We start from the raw sequence: 22,790 nt of genomic DNA, 5'->3' as shown, positions 1-22,790 counted from the left end.
GCGTACCTCAGGGCTCACAGCTAACCCTCAGAGTAATTGAAATAATAACGCACGCTGCCTGGAGCACCCGGAGTGATTACACTGTTTGGGTTGCTAATTCCACTTTCCCCCGCATGCAACTATAAACACGGTAATGCATCGGCCCGCCTCAATACTCTTGTTTGTTGTTGTTCCGCAGCTTGACGACTGCGCTCTCTTCCCCCCCCCCCGGGAGCGTATGGTGTTCTTATCTGCTGACCAAAGAGGTACAATGGCTCCTTTCTGGAAAAGGGTTCAATCCTTGCAGAGAACAGTGGCAGAAACTATTGAAAAAAATGGCATGCTTTGCTAACTTTCTTAGCAAGGTGACAAAAACAATTTCTGAAACTACTTAGAGATGAGTATGTTTATTAGCAATTTGTGAAAAACCGGTAGGGAGAGTATTGGACAAAAGTAGTGAAACTTGTCGTGGGACCTAAACAATCACTTGAGGATCATGATATGACATGATTTGAGCTGCTACTGCTGGGATCATATAATGGTGACGCCCAGGGTAAAGGTCACACCAGATGACTGTAAAGTGAGCTCACCTCACACAATTGTGTGTTTTGTGCTCGTTCCACCAGTTTAGAGTGTGACATCACAGGAGCACACCTTTGCCTCAGGGTCTGATTGTCTCCACATCCAGTTGTCAACAAACTTGTCCTTTCTCTCTCAAGCTGTGTTGTTTTGAAGCTTGTGGAGGAGTGGCGGTTGTTTTGACGTTAGATTACAGACTTGGTAATCTCTTTTATTGATAGTAGAAGTAGTGGGAGGGGAGCTATTATGTAACTGCTAATGTTTGTGTTTCTACTGCATGTCTAGGAGACATGCATCAATTATGAGGTGTGTAATTCAGGGGTCCGGATTGCTGTCATGCCTCCGGCTAGATCCCATGCGGCACACTCTTGTGACGCACAGCAGTGACATTAAAACATCCTAATGCTGTTTCTCTCTCTCTGCTCTGTTTACAAAAATAGCAACCGCCATACAGGGCTAACAGCTCTGCACACACACACACACACACACGCTGAAACTGAATGAAGTAAAACAAACACACTCAGCTGTTCTGCATACTGGGCAGTGTGAGACCGAGGGACGTTTCGTGTTACTCCCTTCTAAACATCACCCCACTTCTGTCCTGGTTATGCAATTTCAAGTTTATTAATATAGGACAGAGTGTCCTTGCTGCTCTGGACTTATGAACAAACAGACAGGAGGGGTGATGGAGAACGGAAGTATTTATCTATCTATCTATCTATCTATCTATCTATAAGGATCTATCTATCTATCTATCTTTAAGGATATATCTATCGAGAAGTATCTATCTGTCTGTCTGTCTGTCTGTGTGTGATTGTTTCTCTTCTGGACAGATCAAATTAAATCTGTCTGTGTTGTCTATCTAGAGGTATAAAAGGGATTGAAGAGAAAAAAAAAAGAAAAAAAAAGTGTGAATATGTGGGAAAGAAGAGTGAAAGAGAAATGGGTGTATGTAAGGGGCCTGCAAAGAGGAAAAAAGAGCTGTGTGTGTGTGTGTGTGTGTGTGTGTTTGGATGATGAATGGCCGTCAGTGTTCACAGGAAGTGCATGATTACACACAGACGTGATGGTAGAAGCACCAATACAAAGACACAGACAGGAGAGCCATGGGAACAAACGTTAAGCTCTGTCACAAAACCTGGTGACCTCACTATCTTGCATCATAGGCACAGTTTCAAGTGATAAGCATTATGCTGACTTTTTATGTACCTTGTTTTGGCTATCTATCTCAGAATGTATTGTGATTTCTATCTATCTATCTATCTATCTATCTATCTATCTATCTATCTATCTATCTATCTATCTATCCATCTATCTATCTATCTATCTATCTATCTATCTATCTATCTATCTATCTATCTATCTATCTATCTATCTATCTATCTATCTATCTATCTATCTATCTATCTATCTATCTCAGAATCCATCTGTCTGACACACAAACACACACACACATATGCGCACACTCCCACAGTCTGCTACTGTTCGGCACAGCTCAAATCGTATCTGACACCTAAGCACCCAAGGATGTTTTTCATGCATACAGTAGCACCACCCCTCCTCCACGTCACACAGAGACTCAAACAAAAACATACGTCTCCAACACCCTCACCCTTCTCCAGCACACGTGGGCGGATGCATCCACAAACAAACAAATGAATACACACTCGGACCAGATTTGCAGCTGATGTCAAACAAGGCCAGTGGCCCCTCCCCCCCAACAACAACCCCCACCACAGATTCACTGAAGTCATGCTGGGACAGCATCTGCTGTCACCAATACCTCCACCCCCAATTTCTTCAAAATCTCCCCTTCTGCTCCAACATCCCCCTTCCACCATCTTTTGTTTCCGCTCCCCACACACACACACACACACACACACAAAGAATCTGGCCTTTTAAACCCCAATTTTGTTACAGTCTATCAGTCCATTTTGAAACATAATTATTAGCCATAGCACTGTTGCATAACATTACAGTACATACTGTTTGCCTACCATTGTATGTGACATGTCACATGATACTTTTAGATATACCATGGTGTTTACTCAGAAAAGCACTGGGGTGATAACATGATACACTGATGGTGTTAGACGGCATTACCATGGTACGTTGAGATGTAACATTGTATTAGAATATACAAATATTAACGGACCATGGTATCTGCAACCAGTAACATGGTACCATGTCAAATACTATAGTATCATTTTTAATGACTTGAAATGTCACAGTACTACCATTTTGGACATGTACCATTTACCATGTAAATACCATGAGTATCTTGTTAATGACTCACAAAAAAGTACCATGGTGCTACAAAAACATGGTACAGCAAAAAGCCTCCAGCAACATTTTACTCCGTAACATTATGCAATTTCCATTTAAATGCTGATGATTGCATTATTTCTAATATGCATCTGTTTATATAAGAGATTGCTCGTTTCTCCATCCTGTTCACGTGTGTTTTTGTTCGGGAGGTTTTGTACTCGTTCAGAAGATGTGTAATAGCGCCCCCGAGTGTATAACAGTGAAAACACAAAAAGCTGTAAAAACTCGTCTTTGGCGGGGAAGTGTTGTCTTCTAAAAGACAAGATAACTCGTCAGCGGTGGGGTAAGAGTTAAGTGTAAGTTATCACACGTCAAAGGAAAAGCGATCACTCAGTGCCCATTCTTTTCCGCTGCACTCAGCAACTGTTCTTTGTTCCCGGCCTGGCACACATTTCTATTTTTAAAGCAGCACCTTCCCATCAGCCCCAATGGGTGGCACAGGATTTCCTAGGTTGTGATCAACTCTCAGCCTGAGCTCTTGCTGGAAGGTTCTGCTCTCTGGCTCAGTCTGGGTCTTGTGTGTAAAATCCGCTAGTCTCCTTAGGCATCTGTTGATTTGGCATGGAGCAGGAAAACGCGGTGAGCAGAGATGCGTCGCCATAATCTGATGGCCTCCTGCGGGTCACTAGAGCAGGAGGCTAATGAACAGGATTGTGTGACCCGCCGAACTGCAAAGTACTGTGGGAAACACATTAACATGTCAATGTTGGCTTTAACCTGTACATCACACATCAGTGCTGTAGAGTCTTGGACATATATTTTCACTCTTGTTCAAGTGTAAATGTGATGGACACATGAGACATGACATTATCTCCTTAACAGTTCTTTGATAGTTTGGTTTGGATAGTTAAAAGGGCGGCGCTCACTCTGAGCCGGTGTTGAATGAGATAAGAACATTTTGGTCTATGACATTTTGTACTTTCACTAATGTACATTTCTCATAGGATAATTTGACCCCAAAATGAAAATTCAGGCTTTTTTACTCACCTTCATGTTGTTCGTTCCTCTCAGCAGGAGATGTTCTTCTTCTGCTCTTCTCCATACAGTGAAAGTTAATGGGGACTGATGCTGTATAGCTTCAAAAATGACAAATGTACTGTAAATGTAATTGAAATGATTCATATTCATATTCATATATCAAGCCAAACATTTACTTTGTGGGAGGAACAAACTGCATAGCTAGTCAGTTATAGTTATAGCTGTTATTTCTTGATAATACAGCGGTCATCTCCATTGAGTTTCATTATATGGAAAAGTGCAGCATGAACATTCTCCTAAATGTCTGTTTTTGTTTTCCACGTATCAAATAAAGTCATATTGGTTTGGATCAACATAAAGGTAAATAAAAGATGAACAAATTCTCATTTTTGGTTAAACTGCCCATTTAAATGGTTCCACAGTGGTTCCAGATGGTTCTTTGGAGAGCAAACGTTCTTGATTTTACATGACAGGCTCTTCAGATCATTGTTTTGGTTTTGAGTTACTTAAAAGCACCAGAAATAGATATTTTAAAGCCGTGGAAACTTTTTCTTCCATGGTTTTTGTCTCTAAAACCCTTTTGGTAGTAATCTAAACTTTTTTTTCCCCCCAAAAAGATCACATTAAATCACGGTTCTCATGTGTTTTCCGAATCAGAATCACTGTCTGCTCCCAAAGGAGTCCAAATGTTTGGAGTTTCTTCAGCAGCAGGCCAGAAAGAGAAAAAGGTGTCCTTTATATTCTCAGTGTTTCCATACGGCATATGGTCTTATAATAGGTGGAGCCGCTAGCTGCCTGAACAGAGATCACTTTACTGTATTGTTGCTAAGCAATACAGCACAATGTTGTCTTTGTTTTGAAAAAGAGATCCGATAGTTTAAAGAACTAACCACAAAAAGTGTTGACCAAATTTCCAGCAAAAACCAAAGTTTTCTAGAAGTATTGAGGGCCATGCTTAGCACAGTTGTTATTAATCAAATTCAGATAGGTATGTTTTGATTTGGTAAATGCATGAATGGAATGAATTACTGTAAAACTATGCATAGTGTGCTAGCGTGCGCCGTTGTGTTTATTGTTGAGGCAGCTGCTGTTGGTTACTAAACCACTTTGACTCTCCAGCACGATGCTTGTTTTGTCTCCTTAGAAACATTCGGCACACAGAAACACTTACTGTTACGTCAAAACCCAGAAAACTCCTGGCTCTGACCTTGATTTTTGGAATCATTTAGATATAGAGGATCCTGTGACGCCATTACAACCCAGAGGCAAAGTTCCCAGCGAGGAATATTATCACTTATATAATTATTACTTTTAAAAACAAATGGATTTGTAGACGTAAGATTTAACAGTTGTCAAACAAGAAAGATCACCTCAAGTGTAATCGTGTCATTTTTAGTGGACTTTTGTGTGAGCAAATAAAAAGTACTGAACTTTCCTCCAGCCTCTCAACTGAACTTTGACCATTTCAAGGAACTAAGAGAGTGAGAAAACTACAAAGGTATTTTTGGCCATGCAAAATTTAACATACTTCCTCTTTTTTTGAGGAATCATAAAGCATTAAAACATTTTGTTGGTGCAACCTTTCGTAGTATCAGTTAACCGACTTCTAACTTTTTGTTTTGTTCTGAACCTCAAGGTCTAAGTATGGAATGTCCTAAAAGGTCAAACGAGGTAAATGCATCTGTATGTCTCATAAATGTGACTATTTCTCACAGTTTTGATAATATCTTGTAACTGTGACTTTATACCTCATAATATGACTTTATTTCTTATTTATTTTTTATTCTTATTTCTTACTTTATCTCGAATATGTTTTTATGCTTTACTCTCAGGCATAAATAGTCTTCCATAATTTTAAACCTCAGCAGATAGTTTTAAACTTGCACCTTAGCAACCACATACAACACCCTAGCAACTGCACCTGCGACTGGATAGCAACAGAATAGCAACATACTATAACCATTCAGAACACAACTGCATAGCAACATCCTGGCAACCACCCAGAACAACTTTGCAACGACTTAGCAACAAGTTAGAACCGCTGAGAACACCGTAACAATGACACAGCATCACCCTGGAAACTGCACTATAGCAGCTGCAATACAGGATGCTAAAACCACACAGAATACCTTAGCAACTGTATAGCAGCACCCTAGCAACTGCTTTGCAAAATTTTAGAATGTTAGAATAGCATTGCAACATATGCAACTGAATAGCAACCTACCAAATCCACTCAGGACACCTAAACAACTGCAAAGAAATTTTCTGGCAACCCTTCAGATGTTGTTAGCAACTGCTTAGCAAAATGTTTGAATGTGAGAATCACTGGCTGTTTCTCAATATGCATTCTTCAGCGATCTTGCGCCCTTGTGTTCTCGAAGTTCAATTCCAATTCTCAAGAACGCAAGTACAGAGGACGCATGATAGTGCCCGGATGTGTTCTTGATATCGAGGATGTATCGAGTGCAGACTTGAGAGAATCCCAGGCGGCAAGGAAGTCGACCGGAAGTTGATGTCGGCCGGGTGCCGCCATCTTGTAGCAGAACTTCACTTGCGTTAGCATTCCCATTGACTCCCATTCATTTTGGCGTCACTTTGACAGCGAATAACTTTACATCTGAGGCGTTTAAAGACTCAGTTTGTCCAAAGATACACGACAATGTATAAAGGGCTCCATTATCTTCTATGTTACATTATGGCCCCGTAGAAACAGTTTTTGTACAAATAAGCTAACGATTGCGTCATAACCACGCAACTCTCTGTCGCATTACCGTACAGACAGGAGGAGAAGCTCGCAGGCAATTAACTTAATATGGCGTACTGGCGTTACATTTTAAAATACTACACAAAATAATTAATCAGAATACTTACTCCTGCTCACTCACGTCAAAGAACTCCCCGCTCAAGCTCGCCGTCTCTGCAAGATTAACGAGGGCAGTTTGCACGCACAGCTACTAGAAGATTTACATCTGGCAGACAGGTTGCTGACGTCATCAAGCTTCGTTTGAGTCTGCGCGTCAGAAACGGTAGTGCTAAAAAAAACGCTAAAAATGGGCTTCACTTGTCTCAATTGAGTTCCAATGGGGTCGCTGTGTCCATTTCTTTTACTGTCTATGGAGAATCCAGACGTTAGAAATCCCAGAAGACGCTGCGAGTGGCCGGTGTACGGAAGCCTACAAGCTTTTAACTCGCTCTCGCAAATACCTGACGTCTCTTGAAAGTAAACATTTATCGTTTTGTTTTGCTTAATTTTAATACATTTATTAGACCCGGAGAAAGTCTGCAGTATTTTTATTGTCATATTAAAATAATCTAGTCATAGTTAAACATATAACGCTGTAAAATGAAACATTGTACAATTATATGTGAATAATATCTATAATAGTATAAAATTGTTTAATAAGTTATGACATTTGTTTGTAATGTTATGTTATATTTATAGTTCACTGCTGTGATTATGCGGTCAGTTAAACAAGAACGAAGCACATCTCAATATTAATAAGTATGCGTACTGTGTAATCGCATCCTTGTGTTCATTTTTCCTTGAACCTTGGCAAGAACGGTCTCCACGAGAACTCAAGTCCATTCTTTGCATTCTTGGAATTGAGAAACAGCCATTGTGAAAGTAAAAAAATCTAGTTACAATCAATGAAAACAAGAACAGTGATCACTAGTGTGTCTGTCTAAAGTGCCAGACTAACATTAAAATTTCTCACTCTTTTTTAGATCTATACTGCTGGAACACATGACCCTCCTGTAGCAACAAAACATGAGAAAGCTACACCAGCCTTTTTTCTCTTAGCGACCATCTGTCTGCCTTAATTGCCCCAAGCTTCCCTTTCTCTCAACATGCCCCAGCTTGTAGCGTTTGAGGAGACAACTAAATGTTCACACACGAGGTCTGCTGTCATTGCAGAACCCTCACATATCAGCCACATGACTGTTTGCTGTCAGCTTTTGGAGTCAATAAAGCTTTCGGAATTGTAATTAAACGCGACCCCCACAGCCAACAGGAAACATTCATCAACGTGACGTATTGCGTGTGTAGTACATCTCCGGTCTTCTGGCCTGGTCCAACAAGGTGAACCCACTCCCCAACCCCACCACTCCACAACGACACCCCGTTCACCATCCCAGGCTGCTCCTGTTTCAGGAAGCCCGGCCCTGTCACTGATCCCATGCTGGCATTTTTCCCAGGATACCCCTCCCCCGATCCCATTTTCCCTCAAACCATTCCTGAGTACCCTCCCCCACCCAGACCCTTTTCCCCTCCTGTCCTCTGCCAGTTTCCCAAGATAAACAAAGACTTCAGATTGTCTGGGCTCCGGCAGGGGTCAAATAGAATGAATAGTGGGGCCACGGTGAGGGCTCTTTCTCTCTCTCCTCCTTGAAAAGATCACTGCAGAATTGTCTTTGTGATTGTGCTCTGGCGGGGGGATGGGCGTTGAGTCATTGTAGACCGGTTTCAAAGTTCTAACTGCTTTGTGGTTACAACTTTTAGTTCCCTGTTTGGTTTTATTGCACACTAGAGCCAGAGTTTCCGTTTATTTTGCAGTCTCAGTTAAACGACTTAATCTGAGATAATCCGTATTATGTGATGTTGTATTTTGGCATCACTCGCCAACCAATCTCAATCAAGAAGATACTCTACGCAACAAATGTTGTATCTATTTTCTTCACTACACTCTTAAAAAGAAAGATTATTTGTTGGCATCAATAGTTCCATGAAGAAACGTTACATGACACAAAAGGTTCTTTATAGTGGAAAAAGATTCATTAGATTAAATGTTCCTCATAGTTCTTTTAAGAACTGTTCTCTGGAAAGTTCTTTGTGGAACCCAAAATGCGAAATATGCTTATTGGAAACTTCATGTACAGAAAGTACATCTTATCTTTCGGCGGATGGCAGATGGTTTGCTAGTATTTTGAAGGCTTCTGATTAAGTTCGGTAATTCCTGCACGTGCAAAGCTGATTAAAATGGACAATGACTCCTTTAAACCATTGCGTGAATCTGGGAGAGTTCACATATTGGTTTGTGAGATTATTCTCTCACTTTTCGCCCTTCCCCCTTGAGGTACTTTTGGAGGAATACCTTAAAAACTAAGTGGATGAGTAACTTGGAGCATTGTGGAGACTGATGAGATCATTGACAAATTGCTTTGTGGGTCACTCTAGTTGATGTGTCAATGCAGAGATATCCATCTTGCTGAATGAGTAGTTGAAAGATTTCCTGACTTTCCGTTTGCATTGAACAAAAGAACTGCTTGAGTAGATCTTGTCTCTGCTTGTATCCAGCCTGGTGTTTTGTTCAGGCATCTTTTCGCCCTACTCTTTAGGGCTGATCATGTTAAACAGGGACAGGGCATGGCTCTTAGCACACAATAAATCATCTAAACACCTAAAACAGTCCTTGACATCTTATCTTTATTGCTTGATAGTCTCGTTTTGTTGTTCAGTGCTCTCCTAAAAGCTTTGCAAAAGATGGGGATTTCACACCAAGTACTGAATGATATTAGTTTTTCTAAAGGGTCATACTGTTTAGTTTTGTCTGGCCTGTGATAAAATGGACAAAAAAGAAGATATCATAAAGTGAGTTTCTAGTCAAGCTACAGAGTTACGTATACGAGTAATCAAGTTGTTTAAGTAAACGTGACACTATGTGCAATCAAATATTTGCCTAATAAATATGTGCAGTCACACATTTAATGTGAATTTTCATGGGTAAAGTCTAGTCATTTCAATAGGAATCCACACATTCAGGAATTTCTTCTGAGGGCAAAAGATTCCCGCAAGAAGATTTTGCATATAGGGTTCAAGTTGGTCACACAGTTTCACTGCATGGTTTGAAAGTGACATCCGTGTGAATAGTGCTTCATTCATCACTACACTTGAAAATGGACAATGGACTTTTTTGCTGGCAAAATTTTGGCCTTTAGTCCGACTTTGCAAAAACTAGACTGCTATGATTTCAGCTGATTATTAAGCACTTACAAGACATCTTAAACAGACAAATTATTGCTTTAGTCCTACTGAAATATAACTTTCCAATGCAAGTAAACAAGCACCCTAACAACTGCACACATATATATATATATATACATATATATATATATATATATACACACACACACACACACACAAGTTTTCAGAAAATATAAAGAAAACTTGTTGCATTGTCATTTTGCATGAGTCTGACATTCCATTACCTGATAATTTTCCAAACTTGTAATCTGACCAATGTTCCCGCTAAATTTGTCAGCTTTTGACTCAACATTCCAGACCCACATGCTCTCCTGCTCCACATTGGCAGGAAACGTTTTCAGAACTTTGCTCTTTTCCTCCCGCCCACCCCACCCCCCTACCCCCTTTCCTTCCAGGACTGAGGAATGCAGGAGCGAGAGGCCAGTCAGGAGAGGACAGCTGCATGTGTTTAAGCATGGTTTGTGAAACAGCCAGTGATGTTGCATCACATGCGACAAACATTTAGACATCTTGATCGTAGATATTTTTAGATCTACAGGTTTTGGATCAGATTTCCCTATGTCAATGATAATGAGAGGTATTACGTTATTAAAGGAACTGCGGAAATTTAAGAAAAAGTCCACCATGGCTAAGAGTGACGTGAGGCCACGCCCTCACCGTCTGCTTCAGCTCTGTTACTGTTCTGTGCTGGTGTGGTCAGCTGACTCCACCATGGCCGGGATTCGAATGACCCACATTTCGCGGGTGTTTCTCGAGGGAATGTAGCTATCAATAGCTGCTCATGTCTGTGTGAAAGAATGCGGCTGCACCGGGCACCAAGCTGGTTCTGCTGGAGTTAACGTCATAAAAAGTGTTTTTACTTTTCTTTTTATGTTACTCACACTTTAAACCTACTGTTGACAATTTAAAGGTATTTACATAACTGATCTAACCCAATTTGACTAGTCAGTTTCAGTGACTAGTTTTCTAGTTATTTGTGCCTGGAGGAGGATTTTAAAGTAATAGAGATATAGAGATTGCAGTTCAGTTTTTAAATATTCAATTTTATAATTGAAAGGAATATTTTTTTAATGCTAAATTACAGGTTTACATTTAAATTATTTCATATTTGTAACAACTTACTGTTCAAGAGTTTGGAGTACTTTTTATTCTTTCTTTTTTGAAAGAAATTAATACTTTTGTTCAGCAAGGATGTTAAATGGATAAACACTGATATCTGAATATTGTTCTATTCAACTTTTAATTCATCAAAGATTCTTGAAATTCTCTGAAGTAACGATGCAGAGAATTCAGCTTTGCCATCACAGGAATAAATGACATTATAAAGTATATTCAAATAAAAAAGTTATGTTAAATGGTAATAATAAATCACAATGTTACTGTTTTTTTTTTTTTTTTTGGCAAGCATAAGACTTCTTTCAAAAACAATACAAATCTTTCTGACCACAAACTTTTGAATGGTAGTGTATATTTCTTCTTTGTAAATTCTGAATCATATCGCCTCTAATAATGAAAAAAGGTTTAGACGTCAATGATTCTATTATGACTGCTATTTCTGTTGTAGGAGAAGGCATGTCATGTTGAATAGCCCGGGACTAAATCCAGACCCCGGGAGAAGAGACAGCAGTCTGCGCTGAAACTGAACCTTGCATACCACACATGCTTCAGGGGCACGATAGCTCTCTTTACAACATGCAGTAAAAATTGTCTGGAAGTGCATGATGCAGTGGAAGAGCAGCTGAACATTCTTGTTTTTCTCAAACTTGTTGGATAATTTTAGTTCAGATAGTTTTGTTTGGGGGAGCTGCATTTTAAATATATTAAATACTAACCCTTAATGTTTTTTCATTTTCAAGCTTAGATTCGGAATCAAGTGTGTGAAACATGGTTTCTCACACTTTTTGACCAATTAAGTTACAGGAGTTTCATAATTTTAATTAGTGAATAGGTGTTTGTAATTAAAAATATATAGTATTTAGAAATTTAAAATATGAATTCAGGTAAATTGGGACATTTTTGCCATTGAGATTTCCTGTATCAACCTTATTATATATATGGGTTATATATATATATATATATATAACCCATATATATATATATATATATATATAACACACATATTACAGAGACTGCACACAAACTGCAGTTTTTGACAATTAAATATTATTATATATTTATATAATATTAACATTTTGTATTTAGACTCATAGTAGTAATTTCCATGTAATTCTACTATCACCGTGAGATCAGCATTGAGCTGGAATTTTAAATCATATTCTAGAAAGAAAAAAAAAGCTTGCATCATTTGGAAAAAAAGGTGGATGAGGTGTCATTCTTAGTCATGTGACTAAGATTTAGTCACTTCCTCACTTTCCTACCACTCATGAACAGAAAGCACAGAAACGATGTATTTTTTTCTTTTTTTTAATACGTGATCACCACGTAATTTGTCATGATACCAAAATACATAGATTCAGAATGCGACATGGGAAACATTATATTCACACACACACACACTCGAATATTACAAAATGTACAGGTCTTTATAAAACAAAGACGTTAAAACAGTGGCTTAAACTTCGTACAGTCAAGTTTGGTGTGATCGCCTCTGAATCGGTTCAGTGACGGTGTGACCTTCATGACACGTTTGCATGTGTTGTAACGCCACTCGCTCACGTGGCTTCAACACTTCAAGGACTGTCTGTTGTAGATCCCAGAGAGCAGGACCAGCTTTCAGATAGTTCCTTCACTAGAAAGGCCATCCCTGGACATCTTACAGAGCTTGTACTTTAGTAGCACCACTCATGCTTGCTGGGAAGTCCCCCACTACGATGTCGGGCCTGACCACGTGTTACCAATGCGCTCAGGGCAACCCGGATGAGAAGTACAGTGCAGTACAATACAATTAGAAAGCTACTATCGCCGTGCTCCAAGGGTTTAGGTTCTTCAGCATTTGGTCACAGCAGATCTGTCCACTATCCTCGGCCTCGGCCTCAGGTTTGGCGCCGTCTTTGCTGAGAAGTCCTGAGAAACTGGAACCAAATATCGTTATGAGGTTGGACACGTTACTCGTGTCCATCTCTTCGGCTTCCTCGTCCTCTTCAGCGTTTGAGGAGGCAACTTTGGTCCTTTTTTGAGGCGAATCGCCACTTTCCGACTCCTCCGCGCTTCTTTTCCTTTGCGTTTTGGGTGGTTGATGTGATTCCCCGTTGGCTTCAGGTGTTGAGTCGCTTTCTGCTACCGCACTGTCTGAGGGACTCTCCTTGGGCTCGTTACTGGTTTCCGGTGGTGTTTCAGATGAAACCTTAGCCACAGAGTCTAACGAGGAGTTTTGGTTTTGCTCTTGTTGTAAAGTGGAAGTACTATCCGCCTGGTCTGATTTCACCTCATCGTCGTTTTCGCGATAGTCGCGCCCTTTCTCGGACTGCTCGCTCTGTTGAGGCTCCTCCGTGCTCTCCACTCGGTCGCATTCCGTTGCAGAGGGAGGGAATTTCTCCCGCTCTGAGTCCGTGATGTCCCATTCGTTACCTTCGCGTTCGTTTTGAGCGTTCAGGCACGCGCCGCTGTAGTACTCGCTCAGATAGACCTGACGCGCGCTGCGAAGGACCAGCGAGACCAGGAGGTTTTTATGCAATTTAATACCGCCTCGTTGAACGCGTGAGTTGTAGATTTTCCCTAAGGAAATACTCATAATCCGATGGGCTTCCACTTTGTATTCCATGGCTGGAATCGATACGGTAAAGTTCACAAGCAGTACAAAGTTCGCCGGGCGTTTCGCGTTTGATTTCCTCTCAGGATTCTCCTCAAACCGCTACTGTGAATTGGCCACTGACACGGAAACACGATAATAAATAACGTCCCAGTAGTTTTTTCTTCCCGTAGATCAAATCGTCCTGTAGTTTGTTGACACAAGCCTCATTTATATTCACAAAAAATGATATTTGTGTTATTGGGTGAGCGTAGAAGTTTTTAATATCTCACACATTCTACTCAGTATCCAACAACGGTCTACGGAGGAATGAGATCGTTTCTATTTTTAACCGGGTTTTATAGTCAAACGTCAGCGGCTACACTAGCCAATCACGTCGCGAGGTGCGTTCTGCCACTATTGTGAATCACACCCCGCCAAATAGGCGATGACCAATGAGAGAGCGCTGTGGCGATGACTCATATTTAAATACTAACGTGGGAGAACTGTTTAAAGGGAAAGAATTGTTTTCAAGCTAAAACGGACAGATTTTTTTTACAATTCTTTCTGTGTATTCTGTTATAATGATCGATTAACTAATATTTAAAACAAAATATCGTTTTTTAAGCGAACTGAAACTAATAACAAGCCCAAATCGACATGTACAAGATACTACATCATGTTTTTTTAAGATTATGTAGTATATTGAGGGTAGGTTCGTTGTTTCATGTTTAGTTTCCAAAATTATTTTTAAATCTACACGTTTCCGTATTATTGTTATTATTTTTTACACCGTTTCCGCATAGCAGCTCATCTCGTGTTATGTTCAGAAAAACTGGTACTTCCCCTTTAATTTTTTCAACTGACTTCCTCGACTGATGTAATGGTTAGTCTGCTACAGTCGTGTCATGTGACTCTATTGTGCAAATCCATTGCGGTGTCTGGGCAAATGTGAATGGAGCAGTTAGTGGGGGGAAGGGCACTGTTTTGTTTGAAAAACAGTTAGCTGCTACTCATGAACGACAATGAATAGTGTGGGAGATTTTACCTTGATAATGCAATCTAAACGGCGCTGCTTTCAGTCTTCATATGCAATTTTTAATGAGTAATCCGTGTGGCTGGTTCGCCTGCATTAAGATGTGGGTCATAAACAAACCTGACAAGAAGAGCGGTCTGTGACGTAAGACACTTTAAGAGATTGTTTATCTAAATATAAACGATCACAGTCATCATGCCTACTGCACAATATATTTGAGAATCCTTGTTTCAAGCCGTATTTCAGATTAAAATATATTTTTGATAGACAAGAACATTAAATAAAAGCCTTAATGCTGTCATATAAATAAATCATTAGGCTGCAGTTAGTAAAGGGATACAATACAAGCTCTATGTAAAATATTGTATAGGGTGTCCTTATCTATTCCCAGCTCTTCAATTGCAGGTCTGCATGATGATGGGAAACTGGCAACTGATACAATAAATAAAACCAGAGTTGATTAATAATTGATGCAGCTTTACTCACTAAGCTGAGCTGAAGTGTTTCCAGCTAGTTTTACATCATACACAACCGTGCACTCACCAGTGGATAGCTCTGGTGTAGACTGTCAGCTAATGAGAAGGCAGTGCACTGTGATGAATAATGCATTGAGCACTGTTTTAGTAGGCAGAGGAGGTGCAAAACTACGTTTTTTGAGAGAGAGAGAGAAACCAATGGCAGACTCATAACTGCCATTTTAATTATTATTTTAGATTATTTCAAATGTTGTTATCAATTTTTGTATTTTATTTATTGGGGGAATAGATCGAAGGTGTTTAATTCATACAGTGTATTAAAGTAAATTCTGAAGTTCAAGTAAAAAATAAAAAGTACACTGGTTGCAACCACAATAAAATGGTTATACTGTATCTGGGTAATATGAATGGTTGAATATTAAAAATACCATGGTACATAATTTTCTGTATTTGAAAGCATCAGTGGTATGACATATCACAATACCATGGTATTACCGCAGTACTTTTTAGAGTATAAGTCAAGACTGGGAAAAGTTAGATAATAATAGTAGTAGTATTAATAAATACATTCTAAATACTTATAATTGTCTATTTAATTATACAACAATAATAATATAATTAAAGTGCATAGTATATCAGTATCAAATAATAAAAGTAATATTACCTGAGATGCTATAGAGGTGTTGAAATGCCTGTAACTACATATTTATCCAGCATATCTAATGTAGAAGATAAACCATAATAATAAGATACAATATATAAATATACAATAATACTGTATGATATAATACAGCCATTTTCAGTTATAACGGAATAAAGTAATATTGACTGGGATGATGTAGTGGTGTTGAAATGTTTAACTACATTTATAAAGCAGTATCTGAATTAAACAGGCTAATAAATAACTATTTAACTCTGTATTTTGTCATCGTTTTTTTCTTCTTCTTATAAATACAATCTTGCTTTAATGCCCATGTGCCATCTGTGTGAATATTGCTTTGTTCTTTTACTGCAACAAACCAAAACAACCCACGCAGAGCACGCCGGTGTTTGTTTACCGGGAAGCGTGAGCGTGCGTGTGCCTAGTCGCTCAAGGACCCGGATGTGATTCCGCCGAGCAATGGCGGCTGAGCGGATCTGTGCTCCGTCCCACATGTAAATAACACACGAAGCGCTCTCATTTGTTTAAGTTAAACAAGCAAAACCAGCCTGCCATCAGGAGCATGAGATTATCGCAGAACAATCGACTCATCTGAGTATCAAAATGTCAATGGAAGATCCGTTTTTCGTGGTGAAAGGGTGAGTTTATGGCTTAGATCGGTGACTGTTGGCGAATATCCATTTAGAAATTATTGACTCAAAGTTTTTCTTATGATTAAACTTATCTGTTTACCAATGTTAGAACTGCGCGTAAACGCTATGAGAGGTCGTATGTCATTTCGTAATACCGTCTAAAACAGCAGTGTAAGTGATCGTTGTCGTGTTGCCATGGAAACCATTATTATCGATTTTCTCACCATTGTATCATGCCTTTAATCGATATCTATTCTTCCGAGTGGTATTTTTGTGTGATTCTAGATATCTGCTCGTAGCTGTCTTACATTTACAAATAGGTGCCATTTTACTACCGCTTTTACCATGGTATTCTGGGATGTAGCTTGGAGTTCCATTGAAAATACCAGGGTGTAATTCATAATAGCCTACCATTGCATTTCCATGTGATGTCTCCAATGTACCAAGATATGTCCAAAACATGGATTTATCACGTTTTTTAAACTTGTACAGTGGTGTATTTGGAAGTACTTTGGAGTGCCAAGTAAAAGCTAAGGTTTAAGTCAAATTACCATGGTATTTCCATGCATTTTCATGGTTTTTTGGACCTGTACCATGGTATTCTTGGAATGCCTTGTGAATACCAAAATACCATGGTATTTTCTTGTGATACCATCGCTGTGCCATGTCTGAAATCAAAATATTCGCACCGTGCCAAAAGTACTGTAGTATTTACATTTGTGCATTCATGCTATACATTTATAAATCGTATTTTTATACATATCAAAATTTTGCATTGTCATTATCCAAACGCAGTTGGGTTCCTCACTTTATAGCGAGGTTTAATGAATTGCCTTTCGTTAGAGAGGTGCAGAAGGCTGTGAACACAGCTCAGGGGCTTCATCAGAGATGGATGGAGCTGCTACAGGACCCGGGTGGAGCCAGCAAGGAGGAAGTGGACTGGACCACTAATGAGCTGAGGAACAGTTTGAGGTCCATTGAATGGGACTTGGAGGACTTGGATGAGACGATCAATATCCTTTCGTTCCCAGCGGCCTGTGTTTGGACTAAACGTTCCAAGTGTTTATAGGTTGTAGCCTTAACCTTGTCGTTAAGTATTGTGGAGGCTAATCCAAAGAAGTTCAATCTCGATGTGATGGAGCTGGCCAAGAGGAAAGCCTTCATCACTAGCACAAGGCAAACAGTCAGGGTGAGCATATCTGAGAGTCTTGCATGTATCTGGACTCACGGCTCATGAATATCTCAAATTGATTTTAATTTCACAGGAGATGAAAGACCACATGACTAGTCCAATGGCCATTACAGTGTCCGAGAGGAAAAATCGACAGGTTTGTACTTAAACTATCAAAGTAGGAGCCAATGTATGATTTGACAGGTGGCGTATCATCTTATGACCGTTAATGATCCTGTATTAGACTTTAATGGGCGATGGCGGGTCACGTGGCCCAATCTGGCAACCCAGTGGAGATAATTACACTAGACTGGACCGGGAGCTGAAGACGGCAAACACACAGTTCATCGATGAACAACAGACCCAGCAACATGTACGTCAAAACAGCAAATGATCACATGATTAACATATTCGAACGTTATTTATGAGCATTTATCAGGACGGCGTGTTTTATTTGTACGTGCACATCGCAGCTCATAGCAGAACAGCAGGATGAGCAGCTGGAGTTGGTGTCAGGAACTATTGGCGTCTTGAAGAACATGTCCCAAAGGATCGGCCAAGAGCTGGATGAGCAAGCTGTGTAAGTCACTTTTAAACTGGTGAAGTATAATAACTTTGTAAAATTTGATGTCATTTTTTAATATAAAGTATACATATAATGTGGGGAAAAACAATATATAGTATTTGTATTTTTTATATATACTATATATGTATATATATATCCCCAGGAACACAAGATAGGTAAAAATTGTTTGCCTGAATGCACTGTAAGTCGCTTTGGATAAAAGCGTCTGCCAAATGCATAAATTTAATTTATTTTTTTAATTACTATATATATATATATATATATATATATATATATATATATATATATATATATATAGTAATTACTATTCAAAATACACTTTTTTCAATGTATTTTTATATATTATTCATATATTTATTATTCATATTTAATCCATTCAGTTACAAACCAGAACACAACTCAAACTTGTGCATGGAAAAACTGCATATATATTAATTTATATCTAACTTATTTATTTTACATTGTTCTATAATTATTTTTTTAGTAATATATATTTTTAGTAATACATTTTATTAACCCCCCCCCCCCCACACACTCACACACTCCATTAATTACAAACCAGAACACAAAGTGCAAAAGCGATCTTGTTTTGGCCTGAATCCTGACAGTGCGGGTCAGTTAACATGGACTCGGACTGTGTGTCTGGCCTGTTTGCAGAATCCTGGACGATTTTTCACATGAGATGGACAGCACTCAATCCAGACTGGATAATGTCATGAAGAAACTGGCTAAAGTGTCTCACATGACCAGCGGTGGGTAACACTGCTTCATTCACTGGCTAAAATAATGCTTACAATGCCTGTTACACATTAAACTGAAACCTCTGATTTTAATATTTGACTTTTCTTTTTAGTCTGGCCTTTGAAGTAGAGAAAGTCTGACTTGAGAACCTTTTATAAATGCTTGTTTACTTGTGTGTAAGTTATGTGTGTGTATTGTATTTAATTCTAAACTTGTGAAGCACTTTGGGCCATGAAGTTGGTATCTGACACTTTAGCAGTATTTATGTAGTATTGACGTTTTTATGTAAAGCCAAAACAAATTGTCATAATTCATCAAGTTGGCACTCTGTTTCTAAAAGAAATCCATCATGAGTTTCTTGTTAATAGGACCCCGTGTCTTCCTGTTGAAGCTAAAGGTGATTGGCTGCAGTGCCCTTTACAAGGCAAAGCATGAACAGGAAGTCAAACTTCCGGCCTTTTTCAAAGGAAAAGTTTGCTTGAGAGGCCAAGAATGAAATCTGAACTCCTGAAAGTTATGGGAATGTTTTAAAAACGTTAAACACAGGAACAGTTGAAAACTAGTTGATCCTGATTCTCTGTTTTAACCTGTGGTCTTCCCGCTTGACCCCGCAGATCGTCGTCAGTGGTGCGCTATCGGCATTCTTCTGGCCATCCTGTTTGTCGTGATCATTCTCTTGATTGTTCTGTGAACAGCCCTCCTCCGTCCTCCAACAGAGGTGCTCGGGAGAGAAACAAAACTCTTTCTCCATCTTTAGTCCATGATACCGCAGAACGCTGCTGCTTTGTACCTTTTTGCTTCCTTAGAAACAACCCAGACCAAAAAACAAATGGGTACCACAGCAGGAGCTGGTTTGGCGATGACACGGTCTGAGTTTTGGTGAGATCCAGGATAAAGCAATTCTTTCAAATGAACAGTGACTTTTAAATACTTGAAAAGTATCAAGTGCTACTGTGTCATTTCCTGTGCGCTGCTTTAATAGTCAGTTTAGACCACTGTAAACTATCAAGACCAATCCAGTTACTAAACACTGGAGTTTAACAAACCAGATACTGTTTATGATACTAATCATACTGATTTTGAATGAGTTATTTACTGTCTAAGTGTTTATTTCTGTCTGCTTTGTTTACTTTTTACGTTTGCGTTACTGATAATCCGTTACTAGTGAGATTTAAGCGCACTCCGCTTCGTTTTCTTTAAACTGAATGGAACACTCCGGATAACTAAACTAAATCTAAAAGTCTCCAATTAGGTAAACAATTCAAATATTAACAAAAGATTGGGTTTAAGTAAGCATTAAACATGTGAATTGCATGACGATTGGTTATTAATCTGCAAAAGTCTGAAAATGGATGGCTTCAGATGGAAGTGAAGTTTGGGACCAAGTGTATTTTAGTATAAAAATCCAAATTTGACAACTAATAGTTAAAGGAATAGTCCATCCAGAAATGAAAATCTGATGAAAAAGTTCCTCACGCACAGGTGAGAAGCTCCAGGATGTGGATGAGCTTATTTCTTCATCAGAACAGATTGCATTGGTTATTTAGCTTGTAGTGAATGGGTGCCGTCAGACTGAGAGTCTGATTATAACATCACAATAATTGATGAGTAATCCACACAGCTCCAGTCCATCAGTTAAAGTCTCGGATATCCTGACGGTCAGTAAATTTCATTTTTGTATGATCTAATGTTTATATTTATAGGTCACTATCTTTAGCACAGATGAGCGTGAAGATACATTTCACTTTAGAAAGCCAGGCTTTCAGGCTAAGCTTCAGGTTGCGCTTCACATTGGTAAACTGTGAACTCGAATGGAAACGTATGAAGCAGCAGTTAATTTGAAAATCATTGTATTTGTTGTCTTTAGACAGCACAACACTACATATACTGTGAAAACAGAAGTATGGTTATCTTACTGGTTATGAGTATTGTTTTGGGTTTGTTTGTTTGTTGTTTAATAGTGTTCAGCTGATTCTGACTGCCCTCGGTCACATGATGCAGTAGGTTAGCTCTGATTGGTTCGAAATCTTACTGAATTGATTGTGCAATTTTTACCATACAAAAAAAAAAATTCCAATTGCACAATTAAATTGAACTGTTCTCGAGTCACAGTGATGCAGCAGAGAGGTCAAGGTAGTGAACGCTGTTCTTCCTGACGGTGTGAATTTCAGTTGTACGTGTTGGTTTGTGATGTTTCTTTGCTCCTGAAGAGAATGCCAGGTCTTTTTTGTACCCCTCATTGTTTCTCTTCGTCCCTCAGAAATCTGTCACACCTCCCCATGTACCCTCAGTTTGTCACTGTGTGAAGCTCTGAGGCCCATTAAAAACAGACCACTGAAGAAAAATGGTGTCGGATTGAGTTCCTGTCGATCTGAGGATATAAAAGGAATCTAAATACCAAATAAAAGTTACCAATCAAAATATATTAATTTATTTATGTGAAAACATGTCAGATATATTATGAAAATTTACTAGTTCAATGTTTGATTTATGTAGTTCATATGTATTAAAAAAAGCTTAAACATTTTACAAAAAAATACTTTTACTATTTTTTTTATATTTATGTTATATTTATGAAATATGTTAAGAAAATATGTTCATTTTTTTTTCTATTTAAAATGCAAATTTGAGTAGCAAATTAGAATTTGAAATTTATGATTTATAATTGTTTTAAAAATATATTTTTATATTTACTATAATTTTATAAGATAAAATCTAATTAAAATGAACAAAAGATACATATTTTAATATTACATGTGAATCGAAAATATATATATTTGTATATTGTGTGTTATTATAAATAAATAAAAAATAATTTAAATATGGTAAATTATATTTAAAATATATGATTCATGTATAGTCTATATATAAAAATATATAAAAAAAAGATTTCTCAACTTTTTTTGACTTATTAATAACAAAATGAATGTTAAGTTTATTATAAAAATTATATAAATATTATTTTATTTTTTGTACAATCTGTAGAGAGACATTTCTAGAGCATAATGAGTATTGATGGTGAAACATCCTCTGTGTGATGTTGTATTTTACTGGCTGTGTGGTCAGGCTCTTAGATCAGAATATCAGCATTGATGATTGTGTTGAGGGTGAGTGGTGGTCTCTATTGATCCATTAATCCAGCAGGCAGGAGCGTTCACCCTGATCTTATGACAGGTGGCGTCTTTCTCCTCTTGCTCCCCATCCTCCCTCTTTTGTGTGATCCACTAATGATCAGAGATCAACACCTGAGTCCCACACACATCAGCCAAACCATCAAGACCAGAACCTACAGCGTTATCAGCGATCCCTTACTCTGAGCTATTATAGACAAATAACATCTGTGGACCAAACAGAGGAATATTACTTATATACTATATTTCTTATACTACTGTGAATATGAAAATATTGATATTTATCTAAAAAAATAATATTATAAATATATAATTGATTTTATAATATGATCTACTTTTGCAATTATTTGCATTAATATACTAAAAAAGTCATCCAAAAAGGTATGTGTACATATATGCATCACAGGATTATACTGCATTTAAACATTTATACTGCTCATTTATAGCAATGATAACACATAATACTCTAATACACATAATATTATATTATATATATATAGTATGTAAAATATTTTCACTTTCTGAAACTTTGGTTTCATTATTGTAATTAATATTATAGCATTGATGTTTTATATATTATTTCATATTTAAGTAATATGTAAAATATATTTTAATATTGTTATATAACATTTATGTATATTCTGTATTGCACATATTTTTTTACATATATTTTTTATATATGATTATTATTTTTGTATTTGATCCAAATCGTGAAATATTTCTTCTTATTATTTATTGTTCATTATATTAAAATTATATTATGATTATGGTAGTAATTTTGGAACAAATGAACAAATATTTAAAAAATAAAAATGTAAATA

The 22,790-nt window shown here is 38.0% G+C and overlaps 2 protein-coding genes and 1 long non-coding RNA gene across 3 annotated transcripts; 1 reads left to right on the top strand and 2 right to left on the bottom strand.

Moving 5' to 3' along the window:
• Positions 1–2,384: 2,384 nt before the first annotated feature.
• LOC127943291 (uncharacterized) lies at positions 2,385–10,144 on the bottom strand. The gene is made up of 3 exons (XR_008149620.1): positions 10,072–10,144; positions 3,874–3,962; positions 2,385–3,564 (listed from the first exon to the last, which is right to left on the bottom strand). It is a non-coding gene; the product is annotated as an uncharacterized LOC127943291 (long non-coding RNA).
• Positions 10,145–12,332: 2,188 nt separating this feature from the next.
• On the bottom strand, positions 12,333–13,875 carry LOC127943150 (immediate early response gene 5 protein-like). Its single transcript, XM_052539362.1, has one exon. It carries the CDS (start codon positions 13,566–13,568, stop codon positions 12,753–12,755), a length of 816 nt encoding a protein of 271 aa, XP_052395322.1. The 5' UTR covers positions 13,569–13,875; the 3' UTR covers positions 12,333–12,752.
• A 2,222-nt stretch (positions 13,876–16,097) lies between these two features.
• stx6 (syntaxin 6) lies at positions 16,098–21,183 on the top strand. The gene is made up of 8 exons (XM_052539363.1): positions 16,098–16,346; positions 17,184–17,353; positions 17,435–17,529; positions 17,606–17,668; positions 17,756–17,884; positions 17,985–18,091; positions 18,755–18,849; positions 19,453–21,183. The coding sequence occupies exons 1-8, from the start codon at positions 16,312–16,314 to the stop codon at positions 19,527–19,529; spliced, it is 771 nt and encodes a 256-aa protein (XP_052395323.1). The 5' UTR covers positions 16,098–16,311; the 3' UTR covers positions 19,530–21,183.
• Positions 21,184–22,790: the final 1,607 nt, after the last annotated feature.

The sequence above is a fragment of the Carassius gibelio genome, chromosome A22, assembly GCF_023724105.1.
Source record: "Carassius gibelio isolate Cgi1373 ecotype wild population from Czech Republic chromosome A22, carGib1.2-hapl.c, whole genome shotgun sequence".
In the NCBI taxonomy this organism is placed as follows: Eukaryota; Metazoa; Chordata; class Actinopteri; order Cypriniformes; family Cyprinidae; genus Carassius; species Carassius gibelio.
This window is presented reverse-complemented; position numbering and strand designations above follow the sequence as displayed.